The 19,930-nt window shown below is 40.0% G+C and overlaps 1 protein-coding gene across 1 annotated transcript in view; it reads right to left on the bottom strand.

Annotated features, from left to right (window-relative positions):
* The window catches only part of GRXCR1 (glutaredoxin and cysteine rich domain containing 1), a 92,530-nt gene extending 75,274 nt beyond the window's left edge, over nucleotides 1-17,256 (bottom strand). The window contains exon 1 of the mRNA XM_006029940.1: nucleotides 16,868-17,256. Within this exon, the coding sequence (XP_006030002.1) occupies nucleotides 16,868-17,256 (389 nt within the window). The remainder of the gene's footprint in view (nucleotides 1-16,867) is intronic.
* Nucleotides 17,257-19,930: the final 2,674 nt, after the last annotated feature.

Raw genomic sequence — 19,930 nt, 5'->3', positions numbered from 1 at the left:
TCGTGGGGACTCTGGGTACATGGCAGGGTAATAGAAACCCTGTGTGAGATCCAGAGGAGCTTGGCGGCCTGATCCACCGCCCACCTCTTCCCGTCTTCGAGCACGACTTTTATAAGACGTATCTACGATTTCTATTTTGGTGGCTCGTTCACCCAGAGCATCCGGAGCTCTGCACCGTGGAGCCTAGCAACCTCCACGAGACCGTCTGTGTTGTCTGTCTGTAACTGCAACTCAATCAAGTTTTCCAGCCTACACCACTGCCATCTCGGTGTAAGTAAACAATCTTTAAAACTACCACTACGCGTTTGTGCCTAATTCCAGCTCGACGGCCTTCCCTCTCCAACCCGGCGTGCCCGGGCTGCTGGCCACAGCCCGTGTGCAGCACGAAAAAGGGCTTGGGTCGCTCCCGGCCCGCACACACAGTACCTATATTTGTAGCCTAATAACACTGTGCAGGAAGCTACTAGCAGTGTTTGTGCTGTGATGCTCCACTGCAGTGTTATTAGGCCAATGCGCAGTAAGTGTCTTGTGTAGAGATGCCCAATATAACCCTATGTTTCACTTTTGCTTCTCTTACTTTGTTTCCTAGAGGAGCAGAAGAACAAATTAAACAAAATAGGAATTGACTTGCAATAAATAAGCATTTTCTCTCAAATTCAGAACACATGGGTTAACATTATTTTATTTCTGTTATTTCAGCCTTCATTTTTCCTATGTCTGCATTTTCTGATCCTGATCAAGACAAAAAACAGAAGCACTGGAAATCACAAATGACAGCTGGTACTAAAGATACTGTATTTCTTCATATATGACACACACCTTTTTCTGAAAATTAGGTTCTAGAAAGTGGACTGTGTCTTAATGAGGAAATGAAATGACAAGAGGGTCCAATCTTGCAGGAACTGAGTGGCAGAGCTACTAATGTCCCACTCAGCTCAAGAAAAGAAGCCAGGCAGTTTGGCTTCAGCAGGTTCATGTCCTCAGCTGGCTCACCAGGTGCTTTAGGCTGCCTCCCTGCCTCAGGAAAGGGCCAAAGTACTTTGGTTCAGCGAGGAGCACCTACCAAGGTAAGTGATGACAGATCCTGCTGGAACCAAACTGCTTAGCTGTCTTCTCAAGCCACATGAGCAGCAAGTAACACCTGCTACCTCCTTCAGCTAAGGTTTAGCAAAGCAGCCACAGGTTTTTGCTCTCCCCTTTATTCAGGTGCCCATGTTTCCCTGCAAAAATACTTACCTGTATTCTCAAGGAAATATCTTTTTTATCTTCATCTCAGTTTCCAGAAACATTTGGAGGCATAGAGTAAGCAAGAAAATGCTGTGTTTCTAATGCAACTTGGATAACAAAGGGTAGGTACATTCTTGGTTGCTTGTCAAAATAACTTCTAAACATTATGAGCATTTCGGGTCAGATTTTATTCCACCTATTAGGTGCCTAAGATACTTGCATTTGCAGGTATCAACTTCACTGTCTAGTAGAAGAAATTACTGAGTAGTAAGGGTCAGCACATGCAGATAGTGATGCTTACTATGCGGTAATTAGCTCTACTGCACAGTAAAGTGTCTTGTGTAGACACACCCAGTGCGTTGTACAATTAGATGCATTTATGGACTCTCAGGAACTTGAACATGTTAAAATAGAATCACATGTAGGTGTTTAAATACACTTAGATGCTCTATAGGTGGAATGACATTTGACCATTACTGTTCCTGCTTCATACTTAATAATTATACAAAATACTATGCAACTCTTCTTGTTTTTGTCATTTTTTTTATGCTAGTTCACTTTTTGGGAAACTTCCTAGACTTTTATATAAAGGGTAACATTTTTCAAATTTTTTAGTTCAGAGTAGGGATGTTTCAGTCTTACATTCATAGTTTCTAATGATGATTCTGTTTTGTATTTAGATAATATTTTCTGACAGAATCTTGAAGTGCTTTAGAAACATTAATTAATCAAGTTTCAACAGAACCCCTCAAGTACAGAACCCATCTCTGCGCTATCTGTCCTCTGCTGTAGCCATAAGGCAATTTTTCTTCTTATTTCCTCACTTGTCCTGTATTTCAAGACACATTAATCTTGGGTGACATGCAGCAGAGGAGTATCATTGTGCTGCTTATGTCTTCCACCAGCATATACTGTATCACACAGTAAGATATTTTTCGCTGCAAGGAAACATGGTTGTTAGGACCAAGTGCACAGGCAGTGTATGACAACCATGAAAATGACTGTCTACTTTAGCTGATTTTCTTTTAAGCTTCTCCGTAGATTTGCAAAAACCTCTTTTGTGTCCTCAGTCAGGAAATGAAAATTGAAAGAGGTGTTACCTCTGCCAGTTTTAGAAGTGTTTTTTCCACTTGCAAAATAAATTACTCTCTCCCTTCTACCCTTTTCAGGCTTCTACACTCCTACAACGTAATATATGCCCATTTTAGTCCTAAACCCTAATATAAATTTATAGAGGTTAATAATAACACATACACAAAGCAGTGTCTCAGTCATTTTACATTTAAACATAGCCAGGTGCAACTTCATCCTCCCTACTCATCTCAAAACATCAGTTCCATGTAATCTCATTAAGGCATTACTGGCCTATAAAAATGAATTCTAGCTTGTTGAACTCCGTACTATTGTGACTTGTCTTGCTGGCTGGAGAATAATATGGTTAGCTGTTGAAAATCTAATGGTATGCATTTATCACATCTCTTTTTAGTCTCCAAGATATATTTTATCTGCTGAAAGGATTAGCTTTTCTCAGGCTTGCCTTTGACATCCCAGAGAAACAAAAGAAACAATCATCAGTTCAACATTCTCCGACTATCTTTATTTTCCAACTATCTGAGATGCCTTTTTTAATTAAAACAAGTGTCAGTGCTTCGATTAGTAACCCTCCTAGTCTTATAGATAGTAATCAGCAAGCAACAAACACGCTGCCAGTAAAGCTCTTATCAGTTATACTTGGCTCAGTTGAAAATTTATAGCATTTACAATTTTCACTGACAGCTGATCCAGCCTTTCATCATGGATTAATTACACTCCAGGAGCAGTATGTCTGGAACAACAAAACCATTTTTGTTCACCCCATCCAAGTGAAAGACTAAAGAATGCAGTGGGTATTACTGAAATAAGGTGTCACCCCAGATTGTTATATATGCAATCAGCAATGGAAAAATCCTTTCTTATTGGTTTTACTTTGTCAAGCAATAGATTCAGTCATGGGAATGAATTAAAGTGTAGATATTGCTTGGGGTGTACCTTTGGCAATAACAATTTTTTTTAAAAAACAAACAAACAATAAAACCGTCAGCTCATATTTTACAATGTTCCCATGGTTGGAACTTGAAATGGGTTGCCCAGAGATCACGGCACTGAGACACTGTACTACATACAACTGCAAAACTAGCTTCAAATCCTTTATATTTAATTTTTATTTCTAAAATCCTGCTATTTAAATGCAAAATGTCGTGCCACTTTTTTAATGCAGTATGCACGTCCATTATTTAAAGAGGTGAAATTGTTAATCAACTCTGCTAAAAAGAAAAGTAGTAATAAACTGAAAATGGGCTCTTCTCTAAAAATTGAAGTTTTTCTTGGTACTGAACAGTTAAGAGTAATACATTACAAATGCACAATACATTTTGTCCCAAAGGATCATAGAGCACCATGCAAACATTATTGACTTTTCCACTGAGATTTTAATGAGGCAAAGATACAGACTATGTTTAGCCTGACAAAGTGCTGATGAAGTGTTGACTCAGTCCTGAGTCTGCAGTGATGCTGCTGTGCCTTACCCAACTCAGAATACAGTAACGATAAACGGGTGCTCTTCAAGTTATTATACTACACGGTGCTGTACCATCACTAAATGTTACAAAGAGTGAATCCCCTTACCACTTACTTAACATAATTGGAACTATACCTGTCAACTATCCTTCATTACTTAATAATGTCTAGAACTTGGAAACCCCCTTCCATCTTCAAACTTTAACTTATTAATTAATTACATTAATTACTAATTACATCAATCATTTTTAACCAAGTTGCTTCTATTAAATGGGTCTTCTCTTGTAAATTGCTTAACAAAATTCTGTTAAGCTATTCCGTTAAGCAATTAGGTAACCTAGTACACCTCCTAACTGCGCAATATTTTATCCCTGATAGTGTATCTTTGATCAATATGCTCAGACCAGCTTTCATAACTGAATTGGCGGAAACAATAATTAACAAAAGTTACAAAAAGGCCAGAGGAGCGGAGCATAAAACGACAATTAAAAACCATCATAGCCTCTGCAATACAAAATTGTTCCTCTCTGATCCACTACAATTCTTTCATCATCTAAGAAAAAGAACAGACAAAAGCAGGTAGATATAATTTGTTTGAACTTGAAGAAAGCTTATGACAAAATAATTTAAAGAAGTTCCTAAAGAAACTTTAGTCAGAGGGTGACAGGTGCAGTCCTACAAAAGTCAATTTAAATTACTACTTTCTAACCTTGAAAAAGTTAACACTGAGCTACCTTGAGGATTCCTGGGATAAGTACAGACATTCAAAATGCCTGATGTGGAATTGATCTAAGTCATGGTTTTCTGTAAGCAGTGTAGCTTAGATAGGTAGTGAACAGAACCCAGATTCATCCTTGATGGGGTGAGGCCAAATCTTAGACTGGGTTCTGCCATTTTTAAACCAGTCTATGCATGCCAAACTTCTGTTCTGTTATGGATATAGACCAGTTTTGTGTGCCAAACTTCTGTTCTGTCACAGGTATAGACCGGTTTTCAATCACTTATAACGGTAAAAGTATATTATCTGTACGTGGCCCTGGCATTTGATATATTTATTTATGACCTAGAAAAGAGCCAACATAGAGATGCAAGAGTTTAAGAAAATTTAAGCGAACAAGCCCAGGTGAGCGGGCAGCAAGAAGGCATGTGAAATGTGCTGCTGACAAATGCAGGGTTCAAGAGATTAGAAAGACCTGAAGCATTTGTATACTTTGCTGATTATAAATTAACTGTGGGGAGAAGACCTGCAAATCACTGTGGATACTTCAAGGAAAATATTCACTCAATGTGTAGTGAAGGTTCCAAAAAATAACAGAAAGAATAAAATAGAAGGTAATATTGACAGTGCATGTCTGTTCATATAATGCATATAATCATGCATATAATGCATGATTATTCAAGCTACTCCGGACCTTCTAGTCCCAGGGGTGCATTAAACCACTTTGCCAAAAGTTATTTTTTTCATAACAATCTATGAAAATGTTCATGAATTGCTTTAGTCTAGGCCTAGAACTAGAGGGACTAATCAAGATTACAATGAAAACAATAGACATATGCGAGAGGAAACAACCAACATGGAAAAAAACATGGGTTTACTTTTTATAGATGGTGGGGAGACAAATATCCTCAAAGGAAAATATTCAGGAGAATTTTAGTAGGAATTTTGATATTATGGGTGTTATAGAAACACATAAGATAAACAGGTGTATAGATTAACTAGATTTTCAATGGTGCTAAAATTAGGCACCTAAATCTATATGTAGGTATGTAAATAAGTAACCTGAAAGCACCGCCACTGAAGTATGATATGAACAGAATAGAATACTGGCTAGAAATCTTTCTAAACATAGTTGGACTTACCTGTGTTTATATCTCTTGCCAATTATGGCTTCAAGAAAGAATTTTTAGAAAAGCTGAGTATATGGTATCTCCACACAGTTCAAGGTTACTTCATAATCACTTACAGGTACACAACAAGGTGTTTCAATTGCAGAAGGAATAACTGGTATTTAGCTGCAAATACTAACTGTAAATATGTTCTCCTACCCATCAAGCTGTCAAATGAAAAGGCATAAATATACATTTCTATATTTAAACCCCTAAATAAATAGACTGATTTATAAAAGTGTTAAGTACCCAGAAGATTTCAGAACATGGGCAAAAATCATCACCCTGACAAAAAGATGTGCAGTCCGAATGAAAGCACTAACCAACAGCTGAAAGGGAGGCTTCCACAAAGCAGATAAAGGTTTGTGATTAGTAGAGAAAGTTGTTGCAGCAGTATTTAAAGCTGTCATTATCCCACCAATTCTGTCATTTTGTGATATCCTACATCTGGCTGGTATCAAAAAACTTCACAGATGCTTTTTATATTTAAAGATGAAATTCATGGAAAGCAAAAGGACTTCATCATTTAGTTGCACCTGGGACACAGATTTTCTTTTATGGCTTTAGGTGCAGGTTTTGAACCTCCTTGGGGCTCTGACCCTTTTCTCCACTATGTGCACTATGGAAACAAGTTTTTGTAAAGTACTGTATCCAGCTGGCTTCTGGCATTTCTTCAGTCTTTCTGTGGATATTTTTGAAAATCATTAGATCCACTTGTCATCAAGCTAAGTATCCAAGGGGCAATCTGATTGGGAAAGGTTCTGTGATAGGCCCCACAGTGAATGATATCTACTGATTTTTTTGAGGGGGGAATGCAGTTTTCTTTGCAGGCAGAGAAAACTTGGGTGTAGAATTTCTGTAGTATGGCAGAAGTATGCCTCTGACAATATTGATGGATGATGTCTCTGGAGATAATTCCAAAGCAAAGTTGGCACTATGGCTTTTAAAATGCTTTCCACAGCTCACACTAGCTATACAGATGGCTTTTCTGTCATCCTTCCTGTCATGTGTGAAATGAGTCTATACTTCACTGGCTCCAGCAAGTCTTCTGTGACCAGTTTTGTTGATATGGATTGTTTTAAGCTACGAAGAATCATGCTCCTGCTGTATTTGATTCCTGCATCTAGCAAATACACAGTACAGACGGCTTGAATTGGGAGAAATTGTTTTTCCTTAACCTTTTTTTTTTTTTAAACACCTACAGAAAGTAGCTAGTATCCCAGTTTTTCCATATAAAGCCAGGCCCAGCTTTAATTGTGAATGCTGATGATGATTTGTATTCCAACACCCTCATCACTGAGTACCAGAAGCTAAAGCGTGTGGGACAAGGCAGTACAGAACACAACAGTCATACACCTATATTTCTGCCTTCAAATTACCCACATTTTGAAACACTGAGCTGCATTTTAAGTAGGGGCTTACTCAGAATCCTCCAGAGTGTAGGTAGAAGCTCTGTGCCTAGTCCATCCAAAAAGAATAGCTATATGGCCTTTTATATATTTACGTATTTACCAATGTCACCTATAATCTTCTTTTAAAGCTGTAATTCATGCATTTTGTGTTGGTGTTGTATGCAATAAACTGCCAAGAGTAGCAGACAAATGCCAGTACTGCTACAGATAGACCTGCACAGCCTGGCTAGTTCTCATTCTGAATTTCATCTGAAAATAAATCACTCCTTTGTTCCTTCTGTCCTTAGAAGAAAAAAGAAACTACTCCCACATGCTGGTCATGTTAGTAGTATATGACTGACTGAAATGTCAGTGGCTTATGATCAGCTTCTAAAATTCTATATCAGATTTTTCCCTATTGTCATAGTACAGCACCAGTACTGCATGAATTCTGTGTATGTTTCTTCTTTAGTCGATACTTGTAAGCCTTAGTGCAGGTTCACTAACACTATTACTTAAGTATTGTAAAGAGTGTAAATAAATGGCTAATGTATATTAGTGCCATTGCCTTCTGCTAGATGGGATCAGAGCTATCGGTGTTATGAGCCATATCCTGCTAAATAGCTAAGTGAGATTATCTTGTATTTCAATTGGCAGGAACCTGTGCAGTTGGAATAGGAGAAGCTGATCTTGGCCCCCATTATCATTGTACTAATAGCTGCACCATGTGATGACTGTGAAGCCCAAGGCAGCCAGAAGTTGGTTACAACATTTACAGACATAAGTATAAAATACCTGCTATGCAAGTCTTAAAAATTCAGGTGCAACACTTTTTATTTTCCACACATCCAATACTGCTGAATAATCACAACTGACTTCAGCTCCCTAAGGAAATGTTTATAATTGCTAATGGTAACAAGCTGATGGAGAATAGGTTTAGGTTAGAGATCAGAAGGCAATATTTACAGTTAGGGTGGCCAAAATCTGGAACCAACTTCCCAGGGAAGTGGTCCTCGCCTCTACCTTGGGCATATTCAAGAGGAGGTCGAACGATCACCTGCCTGGGGTCTTGTGAACCCAGCATTCATTCCTGCCTGTGGCAGGGGGTGGGGGGGGATGATCTGTTCAGGTCCCTCCTGACCCTAGCTACTATGAAACTATGAATTGTAAGTAATTTTTGCATTTATTTTTCACCTTTCAAGTTAAAATGTTTTACAGCTCATGCAGTGAAGTTCATGCAGTGCCACGGGAATGCAGCCCATGTAGAGAGGAAAGACGGCATCCAAGCACCCAGTAAGCAGCCTGTTGTACAGCTAAAAGGGAAGGAGCAAGAATTTTGTTCACCATGACAAGGCAAACTCCTATTCCCTCCAAAACGAGAAAGGTGTCTCAGGAGTTGCTTTGTTCTGTTATCTTTCAATGCGTCGTAGTTGTAAGGTTACTTAAAAAAAACTGACAGTAGAAACACATAATTTGTTCTATTGAGTCACCCTAATTAAACTCAGGTCATAGAGTACTGCAAAAAGATACAAGTCTGTTACTACTGGTTAATGATTAATACTGGCCAATGGTTCTTGTTATCTCTACCAAGGGTAAAAGAAAGGTTGGAGTCTCCCTCTGAGAGAGAGAATCCAAGAGAGTAAGATTCTGGGAAGTGGAAAAGCTGATTTTGGGGAGGCAAAGTCATCTGTTGTGATAGTGGTTTTGAATTATTAATAAAGCCAAATTAAAGGAAGAGAATATATTTTAGATTATAATTAAGGATCTGAAAGCCCTGCTGAGATCATTTTAGAGTAAGCTCTGGGTCTGCAAAGGTACTCAGATGCTGTCATGCCTGGTGTCACAGTGCTTAACTTTGAGGCACCTGGTTTCTATAGTTGAATCCACAGTCAAAGTTAGGCTCCTAAAAGTTAGGCACTTCAGTGTGGGATCTACAGTAGTGAGCACAATGAGCATGGATCTGCTTAAGGCAGTCAATAGGAAACATAGTTTTACATGTTACTTCCCTCTAGATTGGGGTGGGCAAAATGGTGGATCCAGCCAGTGGCCAGACTCCATTTCCAAGCAGCCGCTGCCCATGTCACTGCAGATGGTTTCCATGGAGACCCCAGTAGTGGCAGCACCATGATGGTGGAGGGCCAGGGTTTCCATGGAGACCAGCCCCAGCAGTGCTGGCAGGGCACGCAGCTGGGAGGTGAGCTGCTCTGTGGCTGGGGCTGGAATGGCAATGAGTCTGAAAGTACTATTTATTATTAAACTTTTATCTGATTTAACTGTCTACAACTGTTCTTCAGCTCTAACAAGCTCTTCATCTCACTGAATGTTTACTTCTACCTTCCAGAATTTCAGCATAGGAGGTTTTTAGTTTTCTCCATGATACTGTATTTGATAATACCTTGAAGACCAAGTGCATTATCTCTGTTTCTTCACCTGTATCACTTCGCACTGTACCTTCCACAAGTGCATTAATCATATCTCTTAACCAAACCTTCCTGCAATGAACATTAGCAGGCTTGCTGGTGAATTAGGTATATACTTAATCTAACAGACAGTGACCTTTCAAAACATACTGGGTGACCAGCAGTGTGTGTAAATCTGGAATTAAAGAAAAAGCTCTTCACTGGAACTGTGTTGAGGAGAAAAAGGTCCCATACAAACCCTTGGGACACCACACCTTGGGATAGAAATCTGATCTGGCAAACCGAACACTATGCTAATTAATGATGATTCAAATCATCTGAGCATTTTTGTTCAACATTATCTATTGGCTACAAAAGGCATGATCGAATCACAAAAAGGTTATAAAGAGCATTGTGTTTATTTAGAAATGAGAAACCATGTCACACTTAAGTTTTCTATAGAAATCTTAGGTATATTCAAACCTGATCATTTTTAAGTAACAAATATTTAAGGAGCATGGAGAATAACATTGAATGAAATGCAAACAAATATTAAGAATGCACTAACCTAAAACTACAGTTAAAGTAGATACATACCTAGTGGATATATCTGCTCCTACTGCATGTAGCTGGTCACTCCCACGGCTCTAAAATTTCAGCAAGTTACTCTGACAATATCAGCAGGTAGTATCTTCCATCACACTGGGCACATCTACACGAGACACTGACTGCGCAGTAGCTGAATAACGCTGCTCAGTAGTGCATCACAGCACCAACAGTGCTAATACACTACTGTACTACTGTACTGTACTACTACATTCACCTGCACCACTATGCAGTATCTCCAGTTACTGCACATTTATTTATGGTAATATTTACTGTGCATTTATTTATTTATTTATGCACATTGATTATACAAGTACAGGCAGTCCTCAGACTTACAACACAAGTGGTTCCTAAAAATTGCGTCTTACGTAAAAACGTAACTCAGAACCAGTTTTCCCATAGGAAACAATTTTATAAATGGGGGCCTGGTTCCTGAACCAGGGCCCAATACCCTATTTTCACCAAAAGTAACCAAGAATTTTGTACTCGATCAATTATAGATGAGTTATATAGCTACATTAATGTATTTATATTGTAAATAGCAATCACGTTGATTTGGAAGGACTTTTTTGAGGTGACTTTGCTGGACTTTTTGAAGGGCTCCTGGTTGGACTTTTTGAAGGGTTCTAGGCTGGAGTCTTCTCAGGAGTCTTAGCTGCAAGTTTTTCTGGAGTCTTGTCTGCTTTCTTTAAGGAAGTGTCCAAGGAAGTTTGGACAGATATTCTCCAGGGAGATGAGCGACACAGAGAACTTGTTCGCTGGTGTGGCATTGTGTCATATCAAGCACTGTAAACTCGAAACTGATGTCAGAAAATTGAAACAGGGTGTCAATTTATAAATGTTGTAAGTGCAAAACGTTGTAACTTGTAAGTCATGGACTGCCTGTACTAAATAAACGCTCAGGAGCATCTCATATAGATGCTCCCACTAAGTAGGTGCAGCAGTGGAGTATACAGGGAGCCCTCTTCCTTATTAACCATGGATAGTTAAGGGTATCCAATTTGTTTGACTACTGTTACTTCAGAGGTAAAAATTGGCTCAGGTTAGCTACTCTGCATTAACTACTCTGACTTCCCAGTATGAGTCATATAGGCTAGAGACAGAAGTGACACATAACCAGTTTAAGTCATCAGAAACTGCTTTAAACCTGTAACAGAACAGAAGTTTAGTGCACATAAGCCAGTTTCAAAATGGCTGAAACTGGTTTAACATAAACCTGGTTGAATGTAGTATCAGACTTAACTGATTTCGGTCAAACAAGTTTATGAAATTTCTGTCCCAGACCCCTTCCTGATTTAAGTTAAATCAGAGTCCCCCAGCATGCTTTCCAGCCCTAGGCTGGGCTGTGCTGTCTGCTCCAGCACAGAAGGTTTGGGGGGGAGAGCCCCCCCCGGCAAAACCTGGCTGGGATCTGCGGCCAGGGAGCGTGGGTTAAACGCCCCATTCCCTCATGTACAGAGCAGCCCTGCCCTGCTAAACTTACTGAAAGTTACTGCTGGATGCAGCTGTGGACTACAAATCCCAGAGGCACCTGGAAGCAGCAAGAGGAAGGATGAGCAACCCTGAAGAGTCCTGCTTTTGTGATTCTGGACTGCAAATCCCAGAGACCTCAGGGGCAGCAGGAAGAGGAAATGAACACACAACCTATGCTGGCTAGATGCCAAAGGGTCATGCTGTAGTGCCCCCTGGCTTCTGGACCAAGCCACTGCAGGATATGGCTGTGTTTTCTAAATCAAAAATAAATATGTGTCCAGTTGTTTCTCAGTTTAATCTCTGCAGTTTAGACTAACCTGCAAAGACTAAATCAATTCAGTCTCAGGCTTTTTGACTGTTTGTACTTAGCTTATAAGGTCTGGAACCAATACAACTGAGTCCTTGACACACATCAATATTGCTTAAACGTAATCCTAAGCAACCAAATAGTTCATCAATAAGAGTCATACCTACTCTCAGGTACCCAATAGAGTCATCAACAGGGCTCAGGCCCAGTCTTCAATGCCAAATGCAGGTCATTAACCTAGGACCGCCATTTAATTGGGTCAGTGGAAAGCCCTAACATCAAGTGAGTCAAAGCTTTTACCATCCCAGTCCTCTACACTAGACACAAAGTGAATCTAGAATTTATTCACCTTTGGACTTCAGAATATATTGAAGAAAGACCTAGGAATTGCTATGTCACCTGCTATCCTAAAAGCATCAACTCACATTAAGAAAGATTTGGAAGGTGTTGCTATAGCAACTTTGTTCCCTTCCTCATTGAAGCTCACATAGCATCATGAGGGGGTTGCTATGACAATCTCCAATCTAAGCACCAGCTGCTTAGAGGTAAAGTCTGGAGGAGTTGCTATGGAAACCATTCTCCTATTAAGTCATCAACAGGGCTGGTTTCTTGGCAGTGTCCTACCATAATTTCAATGTATTCACAACCTAAAACAGCCATCCATTCTTCCCATAACCACAATATAAATCCCACCGCACCATTCTGTTCCCCACAGTTCTTTACTAGACAAGATTGACTTTTTTATTTTCAAACATGATAGCACCCCCAAATCTTGGAGCATTTTAAAATACATGGGAGTTTTGAGAGAAACAGTTGTCCTTAAAATCATCTTTTAGACAATAAAAGACCAAAATAATTGACTGGATATTATTCACCAAACTCCAGTTACTGAAAATCCCTGCTCAGCTCTAGAATTTCTGCTATAAAAATGACTTTGTTTTAAAGCCTCCCTTTCTTCTGCATCAAGAAATATTTGTCACAGTTACTAGTTAACAAACCTTTTGTTAGATACTGGCATAATGGATTGAAATGTGGTCACAACAGATCAGAGAATGCTCATATATTTGACATCCCAAATAACATTATCATTAGTAAACTTTCATCTTGTCCTCAGTGCTTTTCCAGAGGTTTGTGTACAGACTTTCAGATTTTGAATGGCTATACCAAGTAAAGATCAAACATATTATCAGGCCATCTAGTTCTCAATCAACATGCAAGGAGCTAGAGACTGTCCCACAGATACCGAAACAATCAATAAATGTTTAACTAAACTAATGTGAGAGAGCAAACTGCTGTTCTCAAGTAGGGAAAAAGCATGTAACTATAGAGAGCTTTGCCTGTCTACCACTGGATCTTCTAGGGCATCCCTACATCAGAATTTGAAGCTTTTTTTTTGTGAGACCCACATAATTATCATATCTTTGACCACAGAATTACTAGTTTCTTCTGCACAGTTTTTCCTCTGAAATCAAAAGGTCCTAAACGAGGTCATGGGATAATAGAAATCCTCTGATACTCTTTTTAAAGAGAAGGGCAGATACTATTCCACTCCTAACCGGAGGGACATGTGATCATATCTTCCACAAGACAGGGACAGTCTCAAAAGTTACCTATGCACTTCATTCTCACACATTGTGACTTAGTCTGGTATAATACAGAAATCTTTAACTTGCTCTATGACTTGAGATGAAGATATACAAAGATAATTTTTCGTCCGTAGGCCCTGAGCCTTAAATCTGAAGAAAACAGTTTGCCAAAGCCCCCAAATATGAGTTTCTTGGAGCTTATATCTTTACCTTTTTCAATTTTTCAAAAAAAAAGTTTCTTCCTGGCAGCAATCTTATCAGTCAGTGGAGTGAAAGGGATTAAAACAAAGAATTTGATACACTTTTTTGCATATCCTTCTATCCAGGTACAAATTGGATCTGGTTATTGCCCTGTTAAGTTAGCACCTTCTCCAACATACCCACCTATGAAACCCCTCAAAGAAATAATTAAAATGGCTGGACCTGACTCTTACTGTACTAATAATAGGAATGACTTCACTGAAGTGAACTGAATTACATGTATGAAACTGGTGAAACAGAATTTAGTTTATAGTTCCTGTCCTAAAGAACTTATAGGGGTCCCTCAAGGCTCTGTACTTGGACCCATGTTGTTCAACATCTTCATTAATGATGTGGACATCGGAGTCAGAAGCGGACTGGCCAAGTTCACCGATGACACCAAACTTTGGGGCAAAGCATGCACACCTGAAGACAGGAGGGCGATCCGGGCTGATCTGGACAGGCTCAGCAAATGGGCGGATGAGAACCTGATGGTGTTTAACACTGAAAAATGCAAGGTTCTCCACCTTGGGAGGAAAAACCTGCAGCATCCTTATAGGCTCAGCAGTGCTACACTGGCTAGCACTACAGAAGAAAGAGACTTGGGGGTCATCACTGACCGCAAGATGAACATAAGCCTGCAATGCGATGCTGCTGCTAGTAACGTGACCAAAACACTGGCTTGCATCCACAGATGCTTCTCAAGCAAATCCCGGGACGTCATTCTCCCCTCATACTCGGTGTTGGTGAGGCCTCAGCTGGAGTACTGCATCCAGTTTTGGGCTCCACAATTCAAAAAGGATGTGGAGAAGCTTGAGAGGGTGCAGAGGAGAGCCACATGCATGATCAGAGGTCAGGAAAACAGACCTTACGATGACAGGCTGAGAGTTACAGGGCTCTTTAGCCTGCAAAAGCACAGGCTCAGGGGTGATCTGATGGCCACCTATAAGTTTACCAGGGGTGACCACCAGTATTTGGGGGAACGTTTGTTCACCAGAGTGCCCCAAGGGATGACGAGGGTGAACGGTTATAAACTACTGCAAAACCGTTTCAGGCTGGACATAAGGAAGAATTTCTTTACTGTCCAAACCCCCAAGGTCTGGAACAGCCTGCCATCGGAGGTGGTTCAAGCACCTACATTGAACACCTTCAAGAGTAAACTGGATGTTTCCCTTGCTGGGATCCTATGACCCCAGCTGACTTCCTGCCCTTTGGGCAGGGGGCTGGACTCGATGATCTTCCGAGGTCCCTTCCAGTCCTAATGTCTATGAATCTATGAATCTATAGTCCAAACTTGGGAACAGAAAGTCAAGAGTGATGGTATAAGGTCACATAATTACTAAATAAGGTACATACCCATTCTGGTGGTTCCATTAACTTAGATATTTGGATTTTTTTAAACTCTATGTATGTAACATGGCTGAAGTGAGTTCTTTTTAAGAAGGACAGAGGCTAAGGAAGTGACTTAGTGTGAAAATCTGATTCACGTAGAATAGCAGCATTAACAAACATATAGAGACAAAAAGAGGAGAAAGACTCAAACACATCTTAATTAACATTTCCTGACTCATGACTTAATTAGGAAGAATCCCTTGTAAGGTGACTGAAAGTAGTTTCAAGAGATAATACATGCGTAACCAGTAAGAATGACACCATGCATCAGGTAAGTGGGACATAATGCTTACATGGCACTAGCATCGACTGAGCACGGCCTCTTTGAAGGGTGTTTGTTCCTTTGAAATGCCAGTATTTACCAAGACGGCATGAAACAATACAGGAGATATGCTTGCATTCAGAAGTAAATAGAGTGTTTGTTTTTCTATAGCTATTCCTAAGTGGAGGACACAAAAACTTAGCATAGATATGAGCATTTAATTTAAGAAACTGAAAATGAAAGGTTTATTTAAAACACCAGAAGTACATAAATAGTTTGAAAACAAGACTGCCTATTTATTAATTCTAATAATAATTGTGGATTTTAGCTGCATCTAGAAAACTATTTGAAAGCCTACATGTTGCTATTCAGTGGGTGCATCTATATGTGTGCTTTACTGCAGACCTGACTAATTGGCTTCTCATTAAAGCATCACTGTCTACACATGCACCTGTCTTAGGGTGCAGTAACTTAATTACCTCTTCTGTAGGATAGGACTGCCTAACACAAGTACTATCCTACAGCAGAGTAGTTTCATGCACCGAAATGCACGTGAAGACAGTGGTGGCTAGCCCCACACTGTAACACCCTCATACCCCAGCCAGCCCCTCCACAGTATGTTGAGCTGGGGTGGAGCAGCCTCCAGCTGGCAGGCTGACCGCCAGAGTCCCCTGCCAGTTCAGGGCTGCTCTGCCCCATCTCAGTGTGCTGTGGTCCTGGGTGCACATGTAAATGCTATGCCTGGGAGAAATAAACTCCAGCATGAGCTGCACCAAAGTGTATCGCTGCATACTAATTGCAAGTGTACATGCACCCAGTCTGAACATTAATATTAAAAAACTTTAATAGTGTATTTTATAATATTCATGTTTGAAATATAGGTTACTTTAAGATGCAAATTGATTTTATTTTTCTGAGGAATCTTGTTCTCACTTTTAAGGATTCAGAGAGAAATCAACTGTTTCCCATATAGATATTTGGCAATTTTGTGACCAGACATTAATTGGAGAGATTTCCGACTCTAAAACATTTGGGTTTAAGAATGGTTATTACTGCCATTCTGTTTAACTTGATTCACTACCAGGTTAAACACAATGCAATCTGTAAGTATAAATGTTTACGTACAGAGGATACTAGCTATGAAAGTAGACCCATTAAAACATACACAGTAAGCCTGATAATATATAATATAACCCCATAGTTCCATTCCAAAAACTTCAAATAATTAAGCTGGTAATTCATTCTTCAGTCACATCTTTCTTCCATGTCTTTCTAAACCAGGCAAAGAACAAACATTTTAGTTAGCAAACCCCAAAGGAAGTAAAAATGGAGAGAGAGGTTGTATAACCAACTTGCATTGTAAGGAACAATGATCCTGTACCACATAGGGAAATCTACAGTGAAGAGGTGTATTTCTATGAATTCTGTTCATAAGGACTAATTCATAAGAGAGTTTTGGAAGAAATAGGAGGTCACTATTAGATACAAGTAAATGAGAGAATGTTCTCTCGCTGAACATATCTGTTTCACTTACCTGAAACACTTTTGCCAAATTATCAAACAGAGCTTGACCAGCACTGACTTTATGTTTAACTCCTCTGACTGTACCATTTTTGCTTAGAATGTTGACTCGTTTTGTACCAAACCCCTTGTCTTTAGTTGCTCTTGCTAAAATGAGCAAGTCATCCTGCTCATTTTCATTTTCATCACACTCCGATCCTAAATGTCCATTCTGCTGTCCATCCAGTTCACTCAGTCTGCTGTTTTGGTCAGTCTCCGAACTACTGGCACATTCAGAATCTAAAGAGTCTGCAGTTTCTCCATCTGCATACACCTCCTTTAGTACTCTCCCACTATGAGAAGAAGCAATTCGAAAGCGGACTTTCCTTGACAGTCTCTCAACTTCAGTCTTCACCTCATTTTTAAGCATCGTCATACCCATTGACATCAACAGTTTACATTGTTCTGGTTTCGTTGTCACTGTATTTGCCAGTTTGTCACACTTCCAACACAGAGGTTTTCCAGTGACAACAGGACTCATATTGAACTAAAGTCTAAAAGAAAGAGGATTCCCAAGAACCTACACTGCCGTTCTCCAGTTAATAATGAATGTGTTTGTGCTATGGTTACCTTTAAACTAAAACCTGAAAATTGATATCATCAATTAAATATTAAAGAGGCATTGTGTCGTTTTTTAGCACCAAGGAAGAAAGAAAAGGAAGGCAGGAAAGAAGGAAGTGTGAATAATTATTGATTTAAAGAGAAAATAATATCTAAAATTTGTATCAAATTAATATGTAAAAAACAAAATAATAGCAATTACATTCTGAGAGTTTATTTGAGGTAAAGGTCTTTTCGAGAGAGTCAAAAGAGAAGGAAAAATTTTCTTTGGGCTTCAGTTCTATTGTAATTATACTTCTGTTTTTCTGTGCTCCAGGTTTGAAGAGAGGCCAATGATGGATGCATAGTTTTAAACAGACCGATAAGCTCTCGGTAATAGGTTAAAAGCCAGTATTTGCTTTCTGTGCAATTCAGTGGAAAATCAATGGGAGTTTACAGATAAGGGCAGAATTAAATGTGTATATTTGGTGTTGGTGGCTTGTTCATACAATGGTAAAAAGAAAAGTGAGTAAACACACTTTTGATACACAGGTCACATCTATATGAGATGCTACTGTTCAGTCATTACTGCACATTTATTTTGTATTTGTATTAGCAAGTACTAAATAAATTCATAGTAACTGGAGTTACTGCACAGTGGCACCAGCAAACATCTTTTAGATGATACTACTGCACAGTAGTCTAATAATATTGTAGTCTGTGCTGTGATGTGCTATTGCACAGTATTTTTCAGCTACTGCACAGTCAGCATCTTGTGTAGACATGCCCACAAAGTAATAAATAAATATATAATAAACTTAGACATAAGTAATACTTTGCAGTAGCTCTATTTCTATTCTGTTTTATAAATCATGATAGGCTGAGTTAAGGGTGTCTTGAGAAGAGGTAGAAAAGAAAATGATTGGGGCCAACAACAGGCAAATGAAGAAAAATGGGACAAGAACAGGGGGCAGGAACACATTTTACATGCTTGGATCAACCACAAGAGATCACAACCATTTAGTGCCAGCTTCTACTTCTTCTGAAACCAGTGTGACTAAACATGGAGTAACTCCTATAACTGGAACTAAGCCTTTACTGATTTTTAAAGCTAAATGGTATATTAGTGACTAGGTCTGTGAGAGACTTCAGATCATACTTTGGATCCGGAGAAGCTTCGGACACTTCAGCATCCGAAGCAGCATGTCCGGATCAAAGCACTGGCTTCTTTCAGCTTGGAAGCTGGAGCTTCCAAACCACTTCAGAAAATCTTCAGAGCCACCTCAGAGATCCAGCCATAGTATATAATGGGGAATCAACTAAATATCTATAACTTTGTTGTTTTTTGTCTACTTTGGATGAAACTTGCCGGGGTGGTAGCCTCTACTGAGAACATGAAGCCTGCCAAGTCTCAAGAAGATCGGTTCCGGGGTTCGGGGGAACGGCACCCTATCTTCTTGAAAGCAAAACTCATGTCACGTGTATGTGTTACACCACAGGGGGGTGAAAACTGCAGGGGTGGTTTCCCCTGAGCAGGCCATGAAGTCTGCCAAGTTTCAAGGTGATAGGTGCAGGGGTTTGGGGGAAACTGCTCCTCAAGCTGCTGACAGGCAAAACTCGAGACATGGGTGCTTGTGCAACTGACTGTCTGTCTTGGGGCAGTTGATTGTCTGTATTGATTATTTCTTCGGTTTAGTCTGTCTTTTTGTAGGTGTTAACAAGCAACAATTAACACCTACAAAACCACAAACTAAGGAGAGGACATAATCGATACAGACAATCAACTGCCCCAAGAGAGATACAGTTGCACAAGCACCCATGTCACGAGTTTTGCCTGTCGTCAGCTAGAGGTGCAAGGCCCCAGAACCCAGAAGCCCTGCATCTATCTCCTCGACAGCTGGCAGGCTTCGTGGCCGCAGCAGGGGCCACCATCCCTGCAGCTTTCACCCTGCTGTGCCTTAATACACACAGTGTCACCCATGTCACGAGTTTTGCTTGTCTGCAGCTTATGGTACGGTTCCCCCCAAACCCCTGCACTTATCTCCTTGAAACTTGGCAGACTTTGTGGCTTGAGCAGGGGCCACCACCCCTGCAGTTTTCAACCTGCTGCGCCTTAACACACACAGTGTTATCTATGTCACAAGTTTTGCCTGTCAGCAGCTTGAGGTGCAGTTCCCCCCAAACCCCTGCACCTATCACCTTAAAACTTGGCAGGCTTCATGGCCTCAGCAGGGGTGAATACCCCTGCAGTTTTCATCCCTCTGTGGTGTAACACATACACATTATGTGAGTTTTGCTTTTAGGAATTTGGGGTACAGGTCCCCCTGAACCCCTGCACTGATCTTGAAACTTGGCATGCTTCATGCTCTCAGCAGAGGCTACCACCCCTGTAAGTGTTATTCAAATCAAACAAAAAACAACAAAGTTATAGATATTTGATTGATTCCCCATTATACCCTATGGCCAGATCTCCGAGGTGACTCCGAAGCTTCCAAGCCACTTCG

This window comes from Alligator sinensis, unplaced genomic scaffold (assembly GCF_000455745.1).
Source record: "Alligator sinensis unplaced genomic scaffold, ASM45574v1 scaffold58_2, whole genome shotgun sequence".
Lineage (NCBI taxonomy): Eukaryota > Metazoa > Chordata > Crocodylia > Alligatoridae > Alligator > Alligator sinensis.
This window is presented reverse-complemented; position numbering and strand designations above follow the sequence as displayed.